The following is a 16,157-nucleotide window of genomic DNA, read 5'->3' as shown; positions in this document are numbered from 1 at the left end:
TGAAGTTACATGCAGTGAAATGAAACAATCCAGCATAGGGTCAGTACTGCCGTCAATCTTATACATTCAATACATACATGCACTATTGACAAACATGATTTTTATATGAGGAGATTAAAACATAAACCAACATCAGAAACATAAAACAAGAATGAAGTTGCCCAAGCTACATCACTGTATAATATTTCTCAAATGGAGAGTTGTAGCCTACAACTACTCCTGTAGATTAGATTTGATAACTGGAGTATTTAAAGGATGTCACGGACTCCAACAGTTGATGCCTCAAGATAAAAATCTTGAAGGTTTAGTTTGAGGTGATTGTCAGGAGTAAGGAAATACAGAGACCCCCATACCTTGCTAAACGTCTATAGACAACACCTGTTGTAATAGACTGTTCTCCTATATGGGTCTTTTGTGTTAACTAATCTAATCCAGGATTGTAATATTGGAGACCAATCCAGCACATAGCTATCAATTTACTTGCAAGGTTTAGAGCCTTTTTTAGGAATATTCTATTCTCTGCAGACAATTTTATTTACCTGCAGCTCAAGCAAACATGAAATATTCCTATGCCAGACCTCACAGTCAGAGCTGGCACCACCCAGCCTCACTGTCCAGCCCCGCCCTCTGCACACTCATTGGCTGTCAGTATTCTGCCCCAGCACTGACCTCTCAATGCTCCAGCAAAGAAGGGAAAATTACTACATTATGAGGACAGGGATAGGCACATTACTATATTATATGTGCGGTGGATGTGAGGTGACTGTGCTGCACAGATCAGTTATCACTGCTCTGTATTTCCAATGATTGGAAATACAGAGCGGTGATATCTGATCTATGACAGCGCAATAGTCGCGGGTGGGGGCGCAGGCCACGGCCAGTGGGGAGCTACCCAAGGAGCTCGGATCCGGGATCGTGGCTGTGGCTCGAGTGGCAGCCGGATCCGGGGCTCGTGCAGCATCCCGTCGCCCACAACGTAATAAAGGGGGTATTTACAGGGGAAGAGTTTGTCAGTGACGCCACCTGTGGGTTGCGGTGATGGTTGGTGACACCGCCGCTGCCTTTGTATGGGACGCTCGGGGCTGATGGAGTGGGGCAGCAAGATGGTATCCCCTCCTCGGGTAGGGGAGGTGTTGTCCTGGGGGCTCAGGTGTAGGTGGAGTGCAGTGCTTGGGCGCCGTCTGCAGGCTGGACCGGGTGACACCGGTGTACTCACTGTGTAGAAATAAGTCACTCAGAGTCCAAGTAGTAAACCAAGTGCCGGATACCGGTAGCCTCCGGAGGGGTGTGCTCGGGTCTCACACACCAGTTGACAGGACAGGGGCCCTTCCTCCTGCACTTCAGTGTTTTGTCTTGTGTGTTGACTAGTCCGCATAAAACGGGAAAAGTTCGATCCCGGTGTCTTTGTTGTGGGAGCTGTTGCCCGCGAGATCTGACCCTTGGGATTTTTGCAGGCACTTGCAGATGCCCTATCCCCCGCGTTGGGCTTCCGTCTTGCTCTATCTGCGCTCACTGGTGGGACAAGACGTGGAATCTTGTCCCCTGCTGGCTAATTGACAAGGGGCTTGAAGCTGTCTTCGCCCTAGGGTCCAGGCACCCCGACTGTGCACGGCCTCCGGACCAGATTCCCGCTTTCGGCACCAGCGGGCTACAACCCCGCCATGGTCCACTTAAGGTCTCCCGTGACCGGATCTCCATCACCTGTGGTCCTGCTCTGCCGCCTGCCAGCTAGTCAGCTCAGGTAGTCCGGTAGTCCGGGAGCTACAGCCCCCGACTACCACTTCACTCCTCTCACTTCCTCTGTCCAGACTAAACTGTTGTGTTCCCTCCCCTGACACCTTAGAACCCCTAGGTGGGCATCACCATCAGCCTGGCCCCGCCCACTGGTGTGTCCCTATTGTCCTTGGGGGGGTGACTAGGCTTTGTGGCTGGTATTTGTACCTGTATGTGAGGTTTGTGTTGGAATGCCAAGGAGGATGGAGCCCTGCACCTGGAAGATTTGTGCAGTCTCTGTGACAACCTGGTTTTGCCAGGGCATAACACAATCACTTCACATCCACCGCACATATAATGTAGTAATGACTCCATCCTGCTCATCCTGTAGTAATGTCCCTTTTCCTGGTCCTCTTCTTATAGTAATGTGCCATTGGGCTCCTCTTCTTGTAATAATGCTCTATCCTGTAGAATTGCTCCTTAGTGTGCCAGTCTTCACACACGCAAAAAAACCGAACACAAATCTTTCTCACCTGTCCTTGTTCCCTCGGTGGCCTGCCTCTTGCGGCCGCCGCAGCTGACAGCACTTTACATCAGATGACTGATTTCCAGGAGCTGGGCAGGTTGAAATCTGTATGCATATGCAGCTTCTCCAGTTATCTGCTGCTGGCTTCTGATTGGCCGGCGGCTGATCATAGCTGTATACAGAACTCAGCTCTGCAGAGCGCCTGGGAATCAGTCATCTGATATACAGCACTGACAGCACGGCCCCCTGCAAAGGCTGTGATCAGCAAAGGGGCCACGAGCCTGCGCATCACAAGTAGCATCAGGAACCGCAGTTTACAGTGCTTTATATCAGATGACAGATTCCCAAGCGCTCTGCAGAGCCGAGCTCTGTATACAGCTCACAATGATCCGCTGCTGGCCTCTGATTAACCGGCGGTTGATCATTGCTGTATGCAGTACTCCCATCTGTGCAGCGCCCGGGAATTGGTCATCTAATATACAGTGCTGACTGAGCGGCCCCAGCAAGGGGGTCACGAGCCTACGCGCCGCGAGCAGCATTGGGGTCTGCATGCAGCATACAGGCAGCGAGACCACTGCACTATTTGATGTGAGGGAGAGTGCAGGGAAGGGGGGCAGGTACGCCACGCACTATACCTGCCCAGCAGGGTGGCAACATGAAGTCGTCTGTGATGCCCGTCTACAAGGCGACCGCAAGCTCCTACCCCTGTCAATGTGTCATCACAGGACGCAGCAAAATCACGGCAGGAGAGGTCACATGACCGCTCTGAGTCAGGGGAGAGGGGCTGACAGCAGGGCAGGTAGGTAGTTACTATCTAGTTACCTGCCCCAATGTAGACCAATAGTGAAATGACTAGAAAAAGGCAAAATAAACCGGATAACCCCTTTAAGAAAGTTAAAAAGTAGTTTACAGCCAGCCAAAAAGAAGACACGATTGGACAGGCCCATGTCAGGTGCCAAATTTCCACATCCAAAGCACAGCAACATAGGCACTCTGAAATTGGTAATTTACCCAAACGAAAAAAACTAAGTGCGGATAGGAAGGATAATAATATATTTGGAAAAGAAAGGTTACCTAATGAAAATATATTATTAGTAGACAAAATCTGGGAGGATGGGTGGTACATCAGTGAAGGGAAGTATGAGTTCTGTCCTTTCAGTTATTACATTGCTAAAATTAACCATCCATTTTACCTGTCTCTAAACGAGGTGTACCAATTTATGCATAAGCAACAATCCGGGGAAGAGTGTTTAGAAGATTCCAAAAAGCCCAGAGAGCAATTTGTTTTTGCCGCTTGAGCCAGGTTTGCAGTTGGTTGCCAGACCTCCAACTACTCAATACCTTTAGCTGACTTGCTAAGTAATAAAGAATGAAATCTAGTAATTAGACTGCTCCTCCCAAATTTATTGGTTTCTGGAGAGTGGACAACTTGAGTTTTGGCCTTTTATCCGTCCCCCACCCCTCCGCCACCCCATATAGAAGTAGATAACAGTGATTTAAGTTTTGTACAGAAGGACTGAGAACTTGATACCACACTGTGTTGTAAGGCATTACTAAACTTAGTGAGTAGTATCAGTTTAATTAAATTTACACAACCCAACATAGGCAGTGGCAACTTAGCCCATAAATTGAATTTGAGTTTGGTATAGTAAAGCAAAGGAAGAAAATTAGACGAGAGATCATTTACATTATGTTTTAGAATATTCATCCCCAAATATTAAAAAATATAAAATAGCTTACAACAGGTAGCGTTGAAAGCTTGTCCAGTTATTGGATAGATTCATGAGCAAAGGACATCAGTGCTGACTTAGGGGTGCTTCACACATAGCGAGATCGCTACCGAAATCGCTGCTACGTCACGGTTTTGGTGACACAACAGTGACCTCATTAGCGATCTCGCTGTGTGTGACACTGATCAGCGATCTGGCCCCTGCTGTGAGATCGCTGCTCGTTACACACAGCCCTGGTTCGTTTTCTTCAAAGGCGCTCTCCCGCTGTGACGCACACATCGCTGTGTGTGACAGCGAGAGAGCGACGAAATGAAGCGAGCAGAGAGCAGGAGCCGGCATCTGGCAGCTGCGGTAAGCTGTAACCAAGATAAACATCGGGTAACTAAGGGAAGCCCTTTCCCTGGTTACCCGATATTTACCTTCGTTACCAGCCTCCGCCGCTCTCGCTGCCAGTGCCGGCTCCTGCTCTCTGCACATGTAGCTGCAGTACAAATCGGGTAATTAACCCGATGTGTACTGTAGCTAGGAGAGCAGGGAGCCAGCGCTAAGCAGTGTGCGTGGCTCCCTGCTCTCTGCACATGTAGCTGCAGTACACATCGGGTTAATTAACCCGATGTGTACTGTAGCTAGGAGAGCAAGGAGCCAGCGCTAAGCAGTGTGCGCGGCTCCCTGCTCTCTGCACATGTAGCTGCAGTACACATCGGGTTAATTAACCCGATGTGTACTGTAGCTAGGAGAGCAAGGAGCCAGCGCTAAGCGGTGTGCGCGGCTCCCTGTTCTCTGCACATGTAGCTGCAGTACACATTGGGTTAATTAACCCGATGTGTACTGTAGCTAGGAGAGCAAGGAGCCAGTGCTAAGCAGTGTGCGCGGCTCCCTGCTATCTGCACATGTAGCGACGTTGCTGCTGCGTCGCTGTGTTTGACAGCTAAGCAGCGATCATAACAGCGACTTACAAGGTCGCTGTTACGTCACAAAAAATGGTGACGTAACAGCGACGTCATTGTCGCTGTCGCTATGTGTGAACCCAGCCTTATGCGAATTTATAAAAAGGATAGTGTGTCTACTGAGTATGGCAATGATCAAGATACAGTGAAGCAGGTAATCACTAACCTGATCCATGACGATAATCATTTAATCTGCATACAAACCAACGCTATAAATTCTGAGTAAGAACTTTTTGTTTTTCTGCTTACAGAGCTGAACAGGAGCTTATTTTTTCCTGACTAAATTACGTATTCAGGAATATTATTTCTAATTACATGCAACTTTTTGATCACATTCTATTCCACTTTTGTTTGGCAGTATGATATTAAAACTATTTTGTCAAGTTTTCAGTTTGTTATTATGGTGTTTGTTGTAGGGGCTAAATAGTGTGATATATCTAAAGATCTAATTGTGCCTGATGTGATGATACCAAATGTGTACTTTTTTTCCCCCTTATTTTGATTTTACATAAAAATATTTACTTATAATCTTTCTCTATGCTGCAGTCTTTGCTGTTCTCTAATTATGATCATCATGTTTTGGGCAAAATTATGGTGATACTTTTGGATCTTTTGTAAAACACTGTTCTAGTGGCATGGTGTACCTCTTACAAAAAAAACCTTCAAATATTGGTCAATGTAGATTACATTATTTCTGAAAAAAACAAGTGAACATACATTGTTCTCTAATTTTAATCTCCAGTGTATAATGCATTAGACCTGTGATTTTGACAATGATAGGATACCTGTTAAAGCTTACTTATGGCATGGCACAATAGGCTACCAGACTTGGTAAACCTCAAGGTCATTGCTTGAGATCTTGGTGCCATGACCACCATCAGCACTCTATAATCGTATTGAAGGGATGTAGATAGGGTGAGAAAGGGTGCCCACAACCAATCTTTTAAAGGCAACCTGTCCGGTGCAATATGCACACAGAACCATGAGCAATCCTGGGTGCATATTTCTAACCCCTGCCTAACAGTCCCTGTATACTCTAGCATAGATATAGAGATCTTTAGAAAAAGTATTTCTAAAGATCTTCTATCATATGCTAATGAGCGCAGGGACTAGTCGTAAGGGTGTTTTATCCCCTGACTAGTCCGCCCTCTTAGCATGTTAGTACGCCCACAAATGTGTGCTAACATGCTATTCAATGCAGCATCACCAGCGGAGACATGTGTGCCCGTGTTCGTTGTGAATGTAGACCTCTATGAAGGTGGGACGTGTACACTCGGCTTCATACTGTGCATGACCGGAAGTGCCCGGCATTCATAACAGCGCTCACAGCGAATGCTGGTGACACTGCTTTGAATAGCATATTAGCACGCCCCTGTGGGCATGCTAACATGCTAAGAGGGTGGACTAGTTGGGAGATAAAACGCCCTTATGACTAGTCCCTAACCTCATTAGCATATGATAGAAGATCTTTAGAAATACTTTTCCGAAATATCCTTTTATCTATGCTAGTGTACATGTAGCGCCCCTGAAGCCATTAGGGAGCTAAAAGGTACTGCATCCCCACCACGATGCAGGGCAAACCCCCTAGGGACCAGAAAACAGGTGCCGGTAACACACAAACACTCCAGGTAATCACAGTTTTCCCCAATCATCCCCCATAGAATGGTACAAGGCTAGGGTTGGACCAATGGATGGCCACCTAGAGGTGGAGCCAGTCCAGTCCACTAGACTATGCACCAACGGGGTACAGAATCCTAGGTCAGGCAAAAGCTCCAGGCAGACCTGATAAAATCTGCACAGTGAGGGGACATCAAGGACCTCAGTGACTTTGAAGTTTGGGACTCAGTAGCAAAGGGAGAACTGGGAACAGGACCAGAGACTCCAACCCCACAGGGTTCATGCTACCGTCATATGGACTGCTGAAGAAGACAACCAGGAGGTGATCTCCAGCCGGTCTACCCCATGGGGACCCACCAAGCAAAGACCGGTGCAGGGGAAAGAAACCACCAGGTCACTAAACCAGCATTGGGACTAAGGGGACCTTCCGTTAAGACCAGCCAGCCTCGGGTGACCAGTTACCACCAGAAAGTCAGTAAAGAACCAGTTGCACTGAAACCCTTGTGTGGCCTAACTTCATCTGACACCCGTCACATTCCCTACCCTCTGGGGCCTGGCCCTACTTGCGGAGGGCCTAACATCCAGGCTGCCACTAACACCAGCCCCAGTAGTGAACATTGTGGAGTGGTGGTTCCATCCACATAGCCGCAACACCGCAAGTGGCGTCACGTATAAACTTTAATCAACAATCCCCTGTAAATATCCCCTTTTCAAAAAGCTCCCAGGGCACAGAACCTGGCAACGGCCACCAAATTGACATTCCTCAGTTAAACACCGCCCGGAACCGAGTACCCCATAACCCTGGGCAACACAGCTTTTTCCTGGTGTCACGAACAGGATTGAACTGGACCCGGTCAAACCAGGTGACGTGTGCCTTAATGACTGTGTTTTATGGACTGTGTTTTACTGCTCGAAAAAACGCTGCCATTTTGGTGTAAAAAGTAACTGCGCCACAGCAGTGAGAAAGGTGAGAAAAGAAAGCCCTGCCCCCTGGGAGTGTCCGGTATGTGAAGCGAAACCGGAAGCAGGGAGCCCGGAGGCCCTGCCACAAAATGCCTCCAGGACTGTATCTGGCAGCACTATGTTCGCCCCAGGGGATCGTTCCAGCGCAGCAGGTTGCTCAGGGACCTGAATCGCGGAGAGGCTAGAGGCGGAGGTCCAGCAGCTGTGCTGGACTCTGCGTGCAGAACACTTGCAGCGTGTCGAGGAGTGGAAGGCGGAGATGATGGAAGTGGTGGCAGCCATGTGGGCCCAAGAGAGATGAGTGCCGCTTGACCAGGCTGCACCGACCCAGACACTGGGATCCATCCTCGACCAGGCCGCATCACCAGCAGAGCCAGCGAAACCTGAAGCGGTCACATCACTTTCTCCACTGGAGAAGGAACAAGTAGCACCCTCTGACCCAGTGACGACAGCCCACGCTATGGCATCATCAGGAGCCACGGAGGAGGCCGCCGCCAGCGCTGACGACCATCCCCATGTACTGTGCCCAGTCATTGTCGGGGACCCGGCAGAGAGTTACCCTGAACCAGGTAGCGGGAAGTCAGCAGTTGTCATCTGAGAGTGGGCCCGTGTTGAGGAGGACACCGGCGGGGGTACCAGGCCATCATCACCCAGCTGACCCAGGAGCAGGAGCAGCAGGAAGCCAGGCAGGTGCAGATGGAGGCCTGGGACCTCCAGGAGAAGCAGCGCCTGCGGCTTGCCGGCTACTGTTCCCAGGGCCTGTTCTACCAGGGAGTGGTGGAGCGCTTCAGCATCAAGCAGGGATGGTGTTTAATTGCGGAGCCTGGCCAGAAAGAGGGAGTCTTCATCTCCAGCCGGGATGTGAGACCCCATCTCCCCAGAGGACACCCCGACCGGGATCTGCATGTGGGTGACAAAGCTGCCTACACCCGGCACTATGGAGAGCGGGACTGGTATGCCCTTGATGTGGAGGTCCTTGCAGAAAAAACAGCCCCCACTCCCACTTCAGCACCAGTCCCCCAGCTGCCACCAGGAGGCAGTTCAGGTGCACGGTACCAGTGTACCCAGACTGTGAATGCTGATCTCAGGAGGCCAAGTGAACCAGATGGCCCCCTTCCAACACCCTGGTAGCTATGACTTGCTGTGCTACCAGTTTGTTTGTTAATTGTTTGAACTGTTCCAGATAAATGTGTGCTGAAAAAAATTTGCAACGTTGCATTTACCAGTTTTCAGTTTTGATTTGATAAAAATTGACCCAGGCTGCAGGACTGGCAGCAGCCAAAAACTTTAAATGTAAAAAGTTGGACCAGTTGTGCATCACCAGAGTTCAACCTGTTAAACACCGCCACCAAGGAGAGGAAGATTGGAGGAAAGGTCTGGGACAGAGAGGGTCCGGACCTGGTCATTAAAGAAACCGGTGACCTGCCTCCTTAGAGGGTACTGGGACCTGAACCAGTTAAAGTAACGTTAAAGCCTGAACCTCCCCTGCGTGGGAAGACCTGTTATGTTATGTTTATATGAAAAATAAAAAGTGTAACCTGTATCACTTACAGCCCGAGGACATGCTGGAATTAATCAAAGAGGAATGTAGCGCCCCTAAGCCATCAGGGAGCTACAAGGTACTGCATCCCCACTAGGATGCAGGGCCTACCCCCTAAGGACCCAGAAAACTAGTCACGGTAACTCATAAACACTCCAGGTAATCCCAGTTTTCCCCAATCATCCCATATAGAATGATACAAGGCTAGGGTCGGACCAATGGATGGCCGCCTAGAGGTGAAGCCAGTCCAGTCCACTAGACAACCAGAGTCAGACAGTGGAAGAGAGTAGTAGTGGTGGAGTGAAAGTGAGCAGATGGACTGACCAGAGTGAACAGTGACCTGAGGGCCCAGGCGGTTAGTTGCCGGTGGAGTACTCTAGGAACTACGCACCAACGGGGTACAGAATCCTAGGTCAGGCAAAAGTTCCAGGCAGACCTGATAAAATCTGCACAGTGAGGGAACCATCAAGGGCCTCACTGACCTTGAAGTTCGGGACTCAGTAGCAAAGGAAGAACCGGGGACAGGACCAGAGACTCCAACCCCACAGGGTTCACGCTACCATCATACGGACTGCTGAAGAAGACAACCAGGAGGGGACCCCCAACCGCTCTACGCCACGGGGACCCACCAAACAAAGAGGGTAAAGAAGCCACCAGGTCACTAAACCGGCATTGGGACTAAGGGGACCTGCAGTTAAGACCAGCCAGCCTCGGGTGACCAATTACCACCAGAAGGTCAGTAAAGAACCAGTTGAAGGTCTCTCCCTATTTTTGCATAAGGCGAGATCTGTGATCTGTCTGAGATGTAGCTAGCTGATTAGTCTCCACCTTCCCACCTTCTGTGTAAACTTTTTATTTATATTCAAATATTGCAAAATTTCAGAGTGGAACATAATTATCTGCAATTATAAAGCCTATCCCCAATTCATGCTACATGGACATTTAGGCAGTATAACAGAGTGTGAAGGGTAATAGATGAGGGAATTAGGCCTAGTTTTTGCAAAATCAAAAACAATGAAACTGAGCTATAGGATAACTACATTTGGTACAGACAATGGTTTTCTGGAGAAAAAGACCTGAGAATTACTTTACTGCTTATGCTATGAAGGCCAGAACTAAAGCACATCTACTGAAATGGTATGTGAAAAGGTGTAGAAAACTGTGCCTAATTTATACTAGTCTAGCCTAATGCAAGTCTGGTGAATTAATAAACAAAGTGTTAGGTATAAGGGCTTGTGTAGATGACAACATTTTCAGACTGAGTGCGATCCAACAAAATATTGGAATATACTTGGACTAATGTTATCCTATGGGGCTGTGTCCATGTCTAATTTTTTTCTTGGACCTAGTCTGTCAGAGGAAAAAATCCACACATGCATGATTTGTATACATGAATCAGATTGCACTCGCCGATGAAAGCCAATGGGTCCATGGAAAAAAAATTAACTGCACTCAGATGACGTCCAAGTGCTGTCCGATTTTCACGGACCGGCAGAAAGGAGAAGATGAAGAATTATTTTTCCCATCTTCTCCACAGCTGAGAAAATAAGATCACACTCTGAGTAAGTAGTGGCATAAACATCTGCATATCAAATAGAATAATTATTATATGTATATATAACATATATATACGTCCACGCCCCCTGATGAAGGTACACTCCGAAATACGCATCGGGCGCATTCCCTCCGCAGTCTCTCTTATCTAGGTAATACTAATTTTGCACAATGATCTATCCTTACCAATAAGTGCCTTGGTGCCCTTGATGTAACGGTAGTATGCTCTCCCTCTCTGATATGTAGCAACTCTGTGATATGGATACTTTATCTCTGAGTAACTAACACTGCTGTTTGTCCCTATCGGTGCTGGATCTCACCGCTGCTGCAGAAACACGCATGGACCCTAGTATGCATGTTTATATATTGAGATGTATGTGTTGACTCTATTTAGACGATTATAGCCTTTCATCGTAGTTGATACTTATGATCTGTGTGTTTCTCTGAGGCTGCGCTGCTTCCCATCGCTGACACAGGTATACAGTATATGATGTATGATATAATCTATAAATTATACATCCCCCTTTGCTTAGGGGAGTGGAATATCTGATATCTATGGCTGTCTCTTGTATATACTAGGTTTTCCTAGTCTCCTATACATTGTATCTTATATTAAGAGTTGCCCTTTTTACCATCTCTGTGAGTATGCTGATTTGAATTTTCCTACCGTGGGCCACAATTTTGTCCTGTTTGGACTGGATATTTACATTGATTTATATATAATCAGTACATTGTTACTATTTTTGTATTGACTGCGGTGATGTAATCCGTTTGCCCTTTTCCCATCACCTCTCCGCATGTTAATAAGAATAATAATAATAATATAAATACCAATAAAAATAAGTTGAACCTTATAATCGCCTCTCTCTTGTGTGTGATGTTTCAGAGTGTGATTAGTATAATCGGACCAATTTTCTCGAATAAGAAAAAATACAGTTTTAAGACCCTAGACTAATTCTGAGAAAGTGGGGTCAGTTTTCTCCTAATGGCTGAAGAAAAGAATCTATACAATATTTTTTATGCTATTTGACATAATGGCTTAGTGGAAAAATAGTGGAATTTGTGTACTTACCATCATTGGAATGCCTGGTTCCCCTTTTTGTCCTCTTACACCATTTAGTCCTGGCCGACCCTATGGTTAAAATAACAATAAACAAAGCAAACACCACCAATTTCAAACAGAACCATGGCAGGTGCCCCCCCCCTTGCTTGCTGCGGCAGCAATGATATGCCGCCTCAGTGTCTAACGTCTACAGCAAATTACTGGCTGTATTACTAATTGTATGTAAGCATAACAGTCAGTAGACCAGTGTTCTTCTACAGCAGGTAAAAACCACTACAACACGTGTAGGAAAGAAGCTTTAAAATGAACTGTGGTACACTTGAAAAGGTAAATGTATGAAAGAAATAACTATTTAAGTAATCTTAACCATTGATTTTGTTAAAATGTATTTAGTATTTTTAACACGTTTTCATAACTTGTGAGCTTTTACACATTTTTTCTAGTTCTATCTACGAAATGTATTTTATTGTTATTTTATGTGATATACCAACACAAATTAGCAAGTATTTGAGCAGTGTAAAGAAAATGATACATGGTTTTCCAATTATTTTAAAAATATAAATTTGAAAATTGTGACATGCATTTATATTCAGCCCCCCTCAGTGAATAGTTTGTAGGACCACCTTTCACTGTAATTACTGCTGTAAGTCTTTTGGGGTATGTCTCTACCACCTTTGCACATCTAGAGTCTGACATTTTTGCCCATTCTTCTTTGTAAAATAGCTCTCGTTGAGTGAGATTTGATGGAGAGAGTCTGGGAACAGCAATTTTCAAGTCTTGTCAGAGATCACAAACTCTCAACAGGGTTTAGGTCTGGACTTTGACTGGGCAATTCATTTGATCTAATCTATTCCATTGTAGCTCTGGCAGTATGTTTACGGTCGTTATCCTGCTGGAAGATGAACATACACCACAATCTCAAGTCTTTTGTAGCCTTTTACTGGTTTTGTTCTTGTATTGCCCTGTTTTTAGTTCTATCTAACTTGTTATCAACTCTGAGCAGCTGTTACGAATCGGCGCCGCCATAGCCTCAAGCAGCCTGCTGCGGTTCCTGTTGCACCCAGGCGCCGGCTGCCGTTTTTGGCCCTGCCTCGGGTTGTCCAGCTGGCTGCTTCCTCCTCCATGTCTAAGTGTGGAGAGGCGGCTAGTGCACATGCGCACGCCGACTTACCCCAGCCAGAGCCTAAGTTCAGTATTTTACCTAGTGAGCATGCTCAGCCTGATAGTGCCATTTCTGAGGCCAAGTCCTTGGTTCAGGCTACTGAGCATGCTCCTATACTTAGGGCAAAAAGCCTCTTTGCACAGGTACTTGGACATCGTGCCCTGTCTAAGTCCTGTGTTGTGCCTACTGAGCATGCTCAGGCAGATAGTCTGATTTCTGAGACTGTTGTTCAGGATACTGAGCATGCTCAGGCACTTGGTGCATCAGAGGCTAGCTCTGGTAAGGACCTCACTTGGCATGTCTGTGAGGTGGCAGGCCCTAATAGGGCAGAGGGCATCAGGTGTCTTGATGATGTGGCCACTCCGGACCGGCTTGTGGAGGCCTGCCCCTATGACCTGGCATCTCACCATTGGTCGTCAGACGATGACTGGTGAGGTGTTTGGGGCATGGCAGCCATGAGGTCATCAGTGACATGGCGATTCCAGATAGGCCGCTGGTGATGTCGCTGATGACATGGCACTCCGCTATTGGACCCTGGAGGTGCCATTGTGGTCCACCCTGAGTTTGGAGCGGACCCAGGTTATAAAAGGGGCTGGAGACAACATGGAGGTGTGCAGTCTTCTCATATGCTTGTTGTGAGCACACCTCCATGTATAGAGCCCATTGTGGCATAAGCCTTAGTTTGGAAGTGGTAGGTAGGGTTAGGCGTCCAGTGCTTGTCATGCCAAGACACCCGTGGCTCAGCGCGTTAGGGTCAGGCGCCGGACTTCCACCTCCTACCATCCAGTCCTGCTTGTGCAGCCCAGTGGAGTTAACTGGGCTGCGGCTGCTGCGCCTCCTGTTCAGTTGTGCCCCCTTTGCACACGGACAGCGTACCCCAGGATCCCTGTGGCATTACCAATGAAATCCTGGGCTGGGTGTGTGTACCCTGATCCCTTCATATCGGCTTCCCAGTTAACACTACTGGTGTGACCACCTGGCCTTACGTGTCCTTCACACACATCAAGAGGTGACCAAAAACGCTAATTGGAGGACCGCTCGGCCTGACGTGTCCTACACATGTGGCCTACAGGGCACTATCGCGGCGGTCTTCTGGTCAAGGCTACCTGGTCACCACCCGGCCTGACGTGTTCCCTGCACACGTGGTCGGTGTAGCGCTAGGTGCACCAAAACGCTAACTGGGTTGTTGTCTGGTCTGACATGTCCCTACACACGTGACCGGTTCCCAGGTTTCCTGGGTTATGTCAGAGCCATCCAGCTCTGTATTCTCTGCCTAACCTTCGGGTTGCCAGCAACAACTTTGTCATCTTGAGCACGGTGGGCCCCGACTGGCGATTGGGATATTTACCACCTTATCCTGATCTGCCAGTCCCTTCGTAACAGCAGTTTCCCTATTCCTGATTAATAAAATCATCCCCACTGCATGATGCTGCCACCATAATGTTTGACAGTCGGGATAGTGTTTTCAGGGTGAAGTGCAGTGTTAGTTTTCCACCATTTTGTTTTGCATTTAGCCCCAAAAAAATCTACTTTGGTCTTTTCTGACCAGAGCTCATTCTTCCACATATTAGCTGTCCCCCTTATATAGCGTTTTGCAAACTGCTAACAAGACTGCTTATGGCTTGCTTTCAAAAATGTGTCTCTTCTTGCCACTCTACCATAATGGATCTCTGCAGCTCCTCCAGAGTGACATTGGACCTCTTGGCCACTTTTCTAATTTGTGTTCTACTTGCTTGGGATTTCAGATTAGATGGACGGCCATGTCTTGGTAGGTTGGTAGTTGTTCCTTATTCCATCATACTTTTCGATGTTGGATTAAACAGTGCTTCTTGAGCTGTTCAGTGCTTGGGCTAGTGTTTTATAACCTAACCCTGCTTTCCTTTTTTCCACAACTTTATCCCTGGCATCTCTTGTGTGTGCCTTGATTTTCATGATGATGTGTGATCCTAATATTCTCAAATTAACCTCTGAGCCCTTCACAGAATAGTAGAAACGTGGAAAAAAAATTACACATATGTACTCAATTTAGTAATTAATTGAATTCTGAAGGCAATTGTATTTAGGGTTATCAGACAACAGAGGACTGACTATATTATTAAGATGATTAGAAAACCATGTATCATTATCTTTACACTTCATAACGCTTCTTTCTGTTAGTATATCATATAAAATCTCAATAAAATTAATTTACATTTGTAAGTGTAACATTAAAAAATACTGAATAGTTGGAGTATGAATAAATTTTCAAGGCACTGTACATATTATTTCACAAAATGTGCATAGACAACATGTATGGTAAAAGGCTGGATAACTAGAGTTCACTGTTCTGCAATTATGTTACTTACAGGTCTCCCTGGAAAGCCAAATTCTCCTTTTATGCCTGGTTGTCCTGCTTGGCCCTAAAGTGAAAAAAAAAACAAACCAAAAAACAGTAATCTAACAATATAATCTATAATAATAAAAATCATTTTAGTAGTGTTCTAATTAATATATTTAGGGTTGCTATGTACGTAATTAATAATTCTATATCTAGCTGTCAAAGGGTTGTTTAAGATTAGAAAAATAATCTATTTCTATCCACAGGGTGCATCTATCATTTCACTTCATCCCCACTGAAGGGAATGAGTTGGACTGCAATACCATACAGTCCCTGACAAAAGTTCTGTTGCTTATCCATGTTATGTAAATAAAACCTTATAACCTGACTTTAAATTCATCCATTGGTTTCATAAATTACTCTTTTGAAAGCTGAAACCCTCCCAAATTTGGTTTAGGTTATGAAAATAAAGTTGCTGCAAAGCTGAGATATTGATCATTTAATGAGCACAGTAAGGTAAGATTTTGGCAAGACAAAGGTTTTGTCGCCCACAAAAAGTAATGTGAAATTCAAACAAATAATTAACTTCTAATACAAAGATATGTTGCAGAACATTGGTGAATGAAGTTGTGGTGCTGCGCCATATTTAATATTTTGTGTGACTTCCATGAGCTTGAAGGGCTGCATCCATGCAGTTCAACAATGATCCATACAATTTTTTGATGAAGTCATCAGGAATAGCAATGAATACAGTCTTACATGCCTCCCAGAGTTCATCTAGATTCTTTGGTTTTGTCTTCCAAGCTTCCTCTTTCATCCTACCCCAAACATGCTCAATGATGTTCATGTCTGTTGACTGGGCTGGCCAGTCCTTGAGCACCTTGATCTTCTATGCCAGGTGGAACTTTGTTGTAGAGATGGATGTATGAGATGGAGCACCATCCTGCTGCAGAATGTAACCCCTTTTATGATTGGGAATGTAAGAGGTAGCTAATACTTCTTGATACTTTAGGATATTGATATTG

The 16,157-nt window shown here is 46.3% G+C and overlaps 1 protein-coding gene across 3 annotated transcripts in view; it reads right to left on the bottom strand.

Annotated features, from left to right (window-relative positions):
* Window positions 1–16,157, bottom strand: part of COL15A1 (collagen type XV alpha 1 chain) — a 1,158,634-nt gene that overhangs the window by 328,591 nt on the left and 813,886 nt on the right. For all 3 annotated transcript variants that reach the window (XM_075314950.1, XM_075314949.1, XM_075314951.1), the window contains 2 exons: window positions 15,161–15,214; window positions 11,663–11,722 (listed from right to left, as the gene is read on the bottom strand). In XM_075314950.1, coding sequence (XP_075171065.1) covers window positions 11,663–11,722; window positions 15,161–15,214 — 114 coding nt within the window. The remainder of the gene's footprint in view (window positions 1–11,662; window positions 11,723–15,160; window positions 15,215–16,157) is intronic.

The sequence above is a fragment of the Anomaloglossus baeobatrachus genome, chromosome 6 (genome assembly GCF_048569485.1).
Source record: "Anomaloglossus baeobatrachus isolate aAnoBae1 chromosome 6, aAnoBae1.hap1, whole genome shotgun sequence".
NCBI classification, from domain to species: Eukaryota; Metazoa; Chordata; class Amphibia; order Anura; family Aromobatidae; genus Anomaloglossus; species Anomaloglossus baeobatrachus.
Note: the sequence above shows the minus strand (reverse complement) of the source record. Positions and strands in the feature narration are given on the sequence as shown.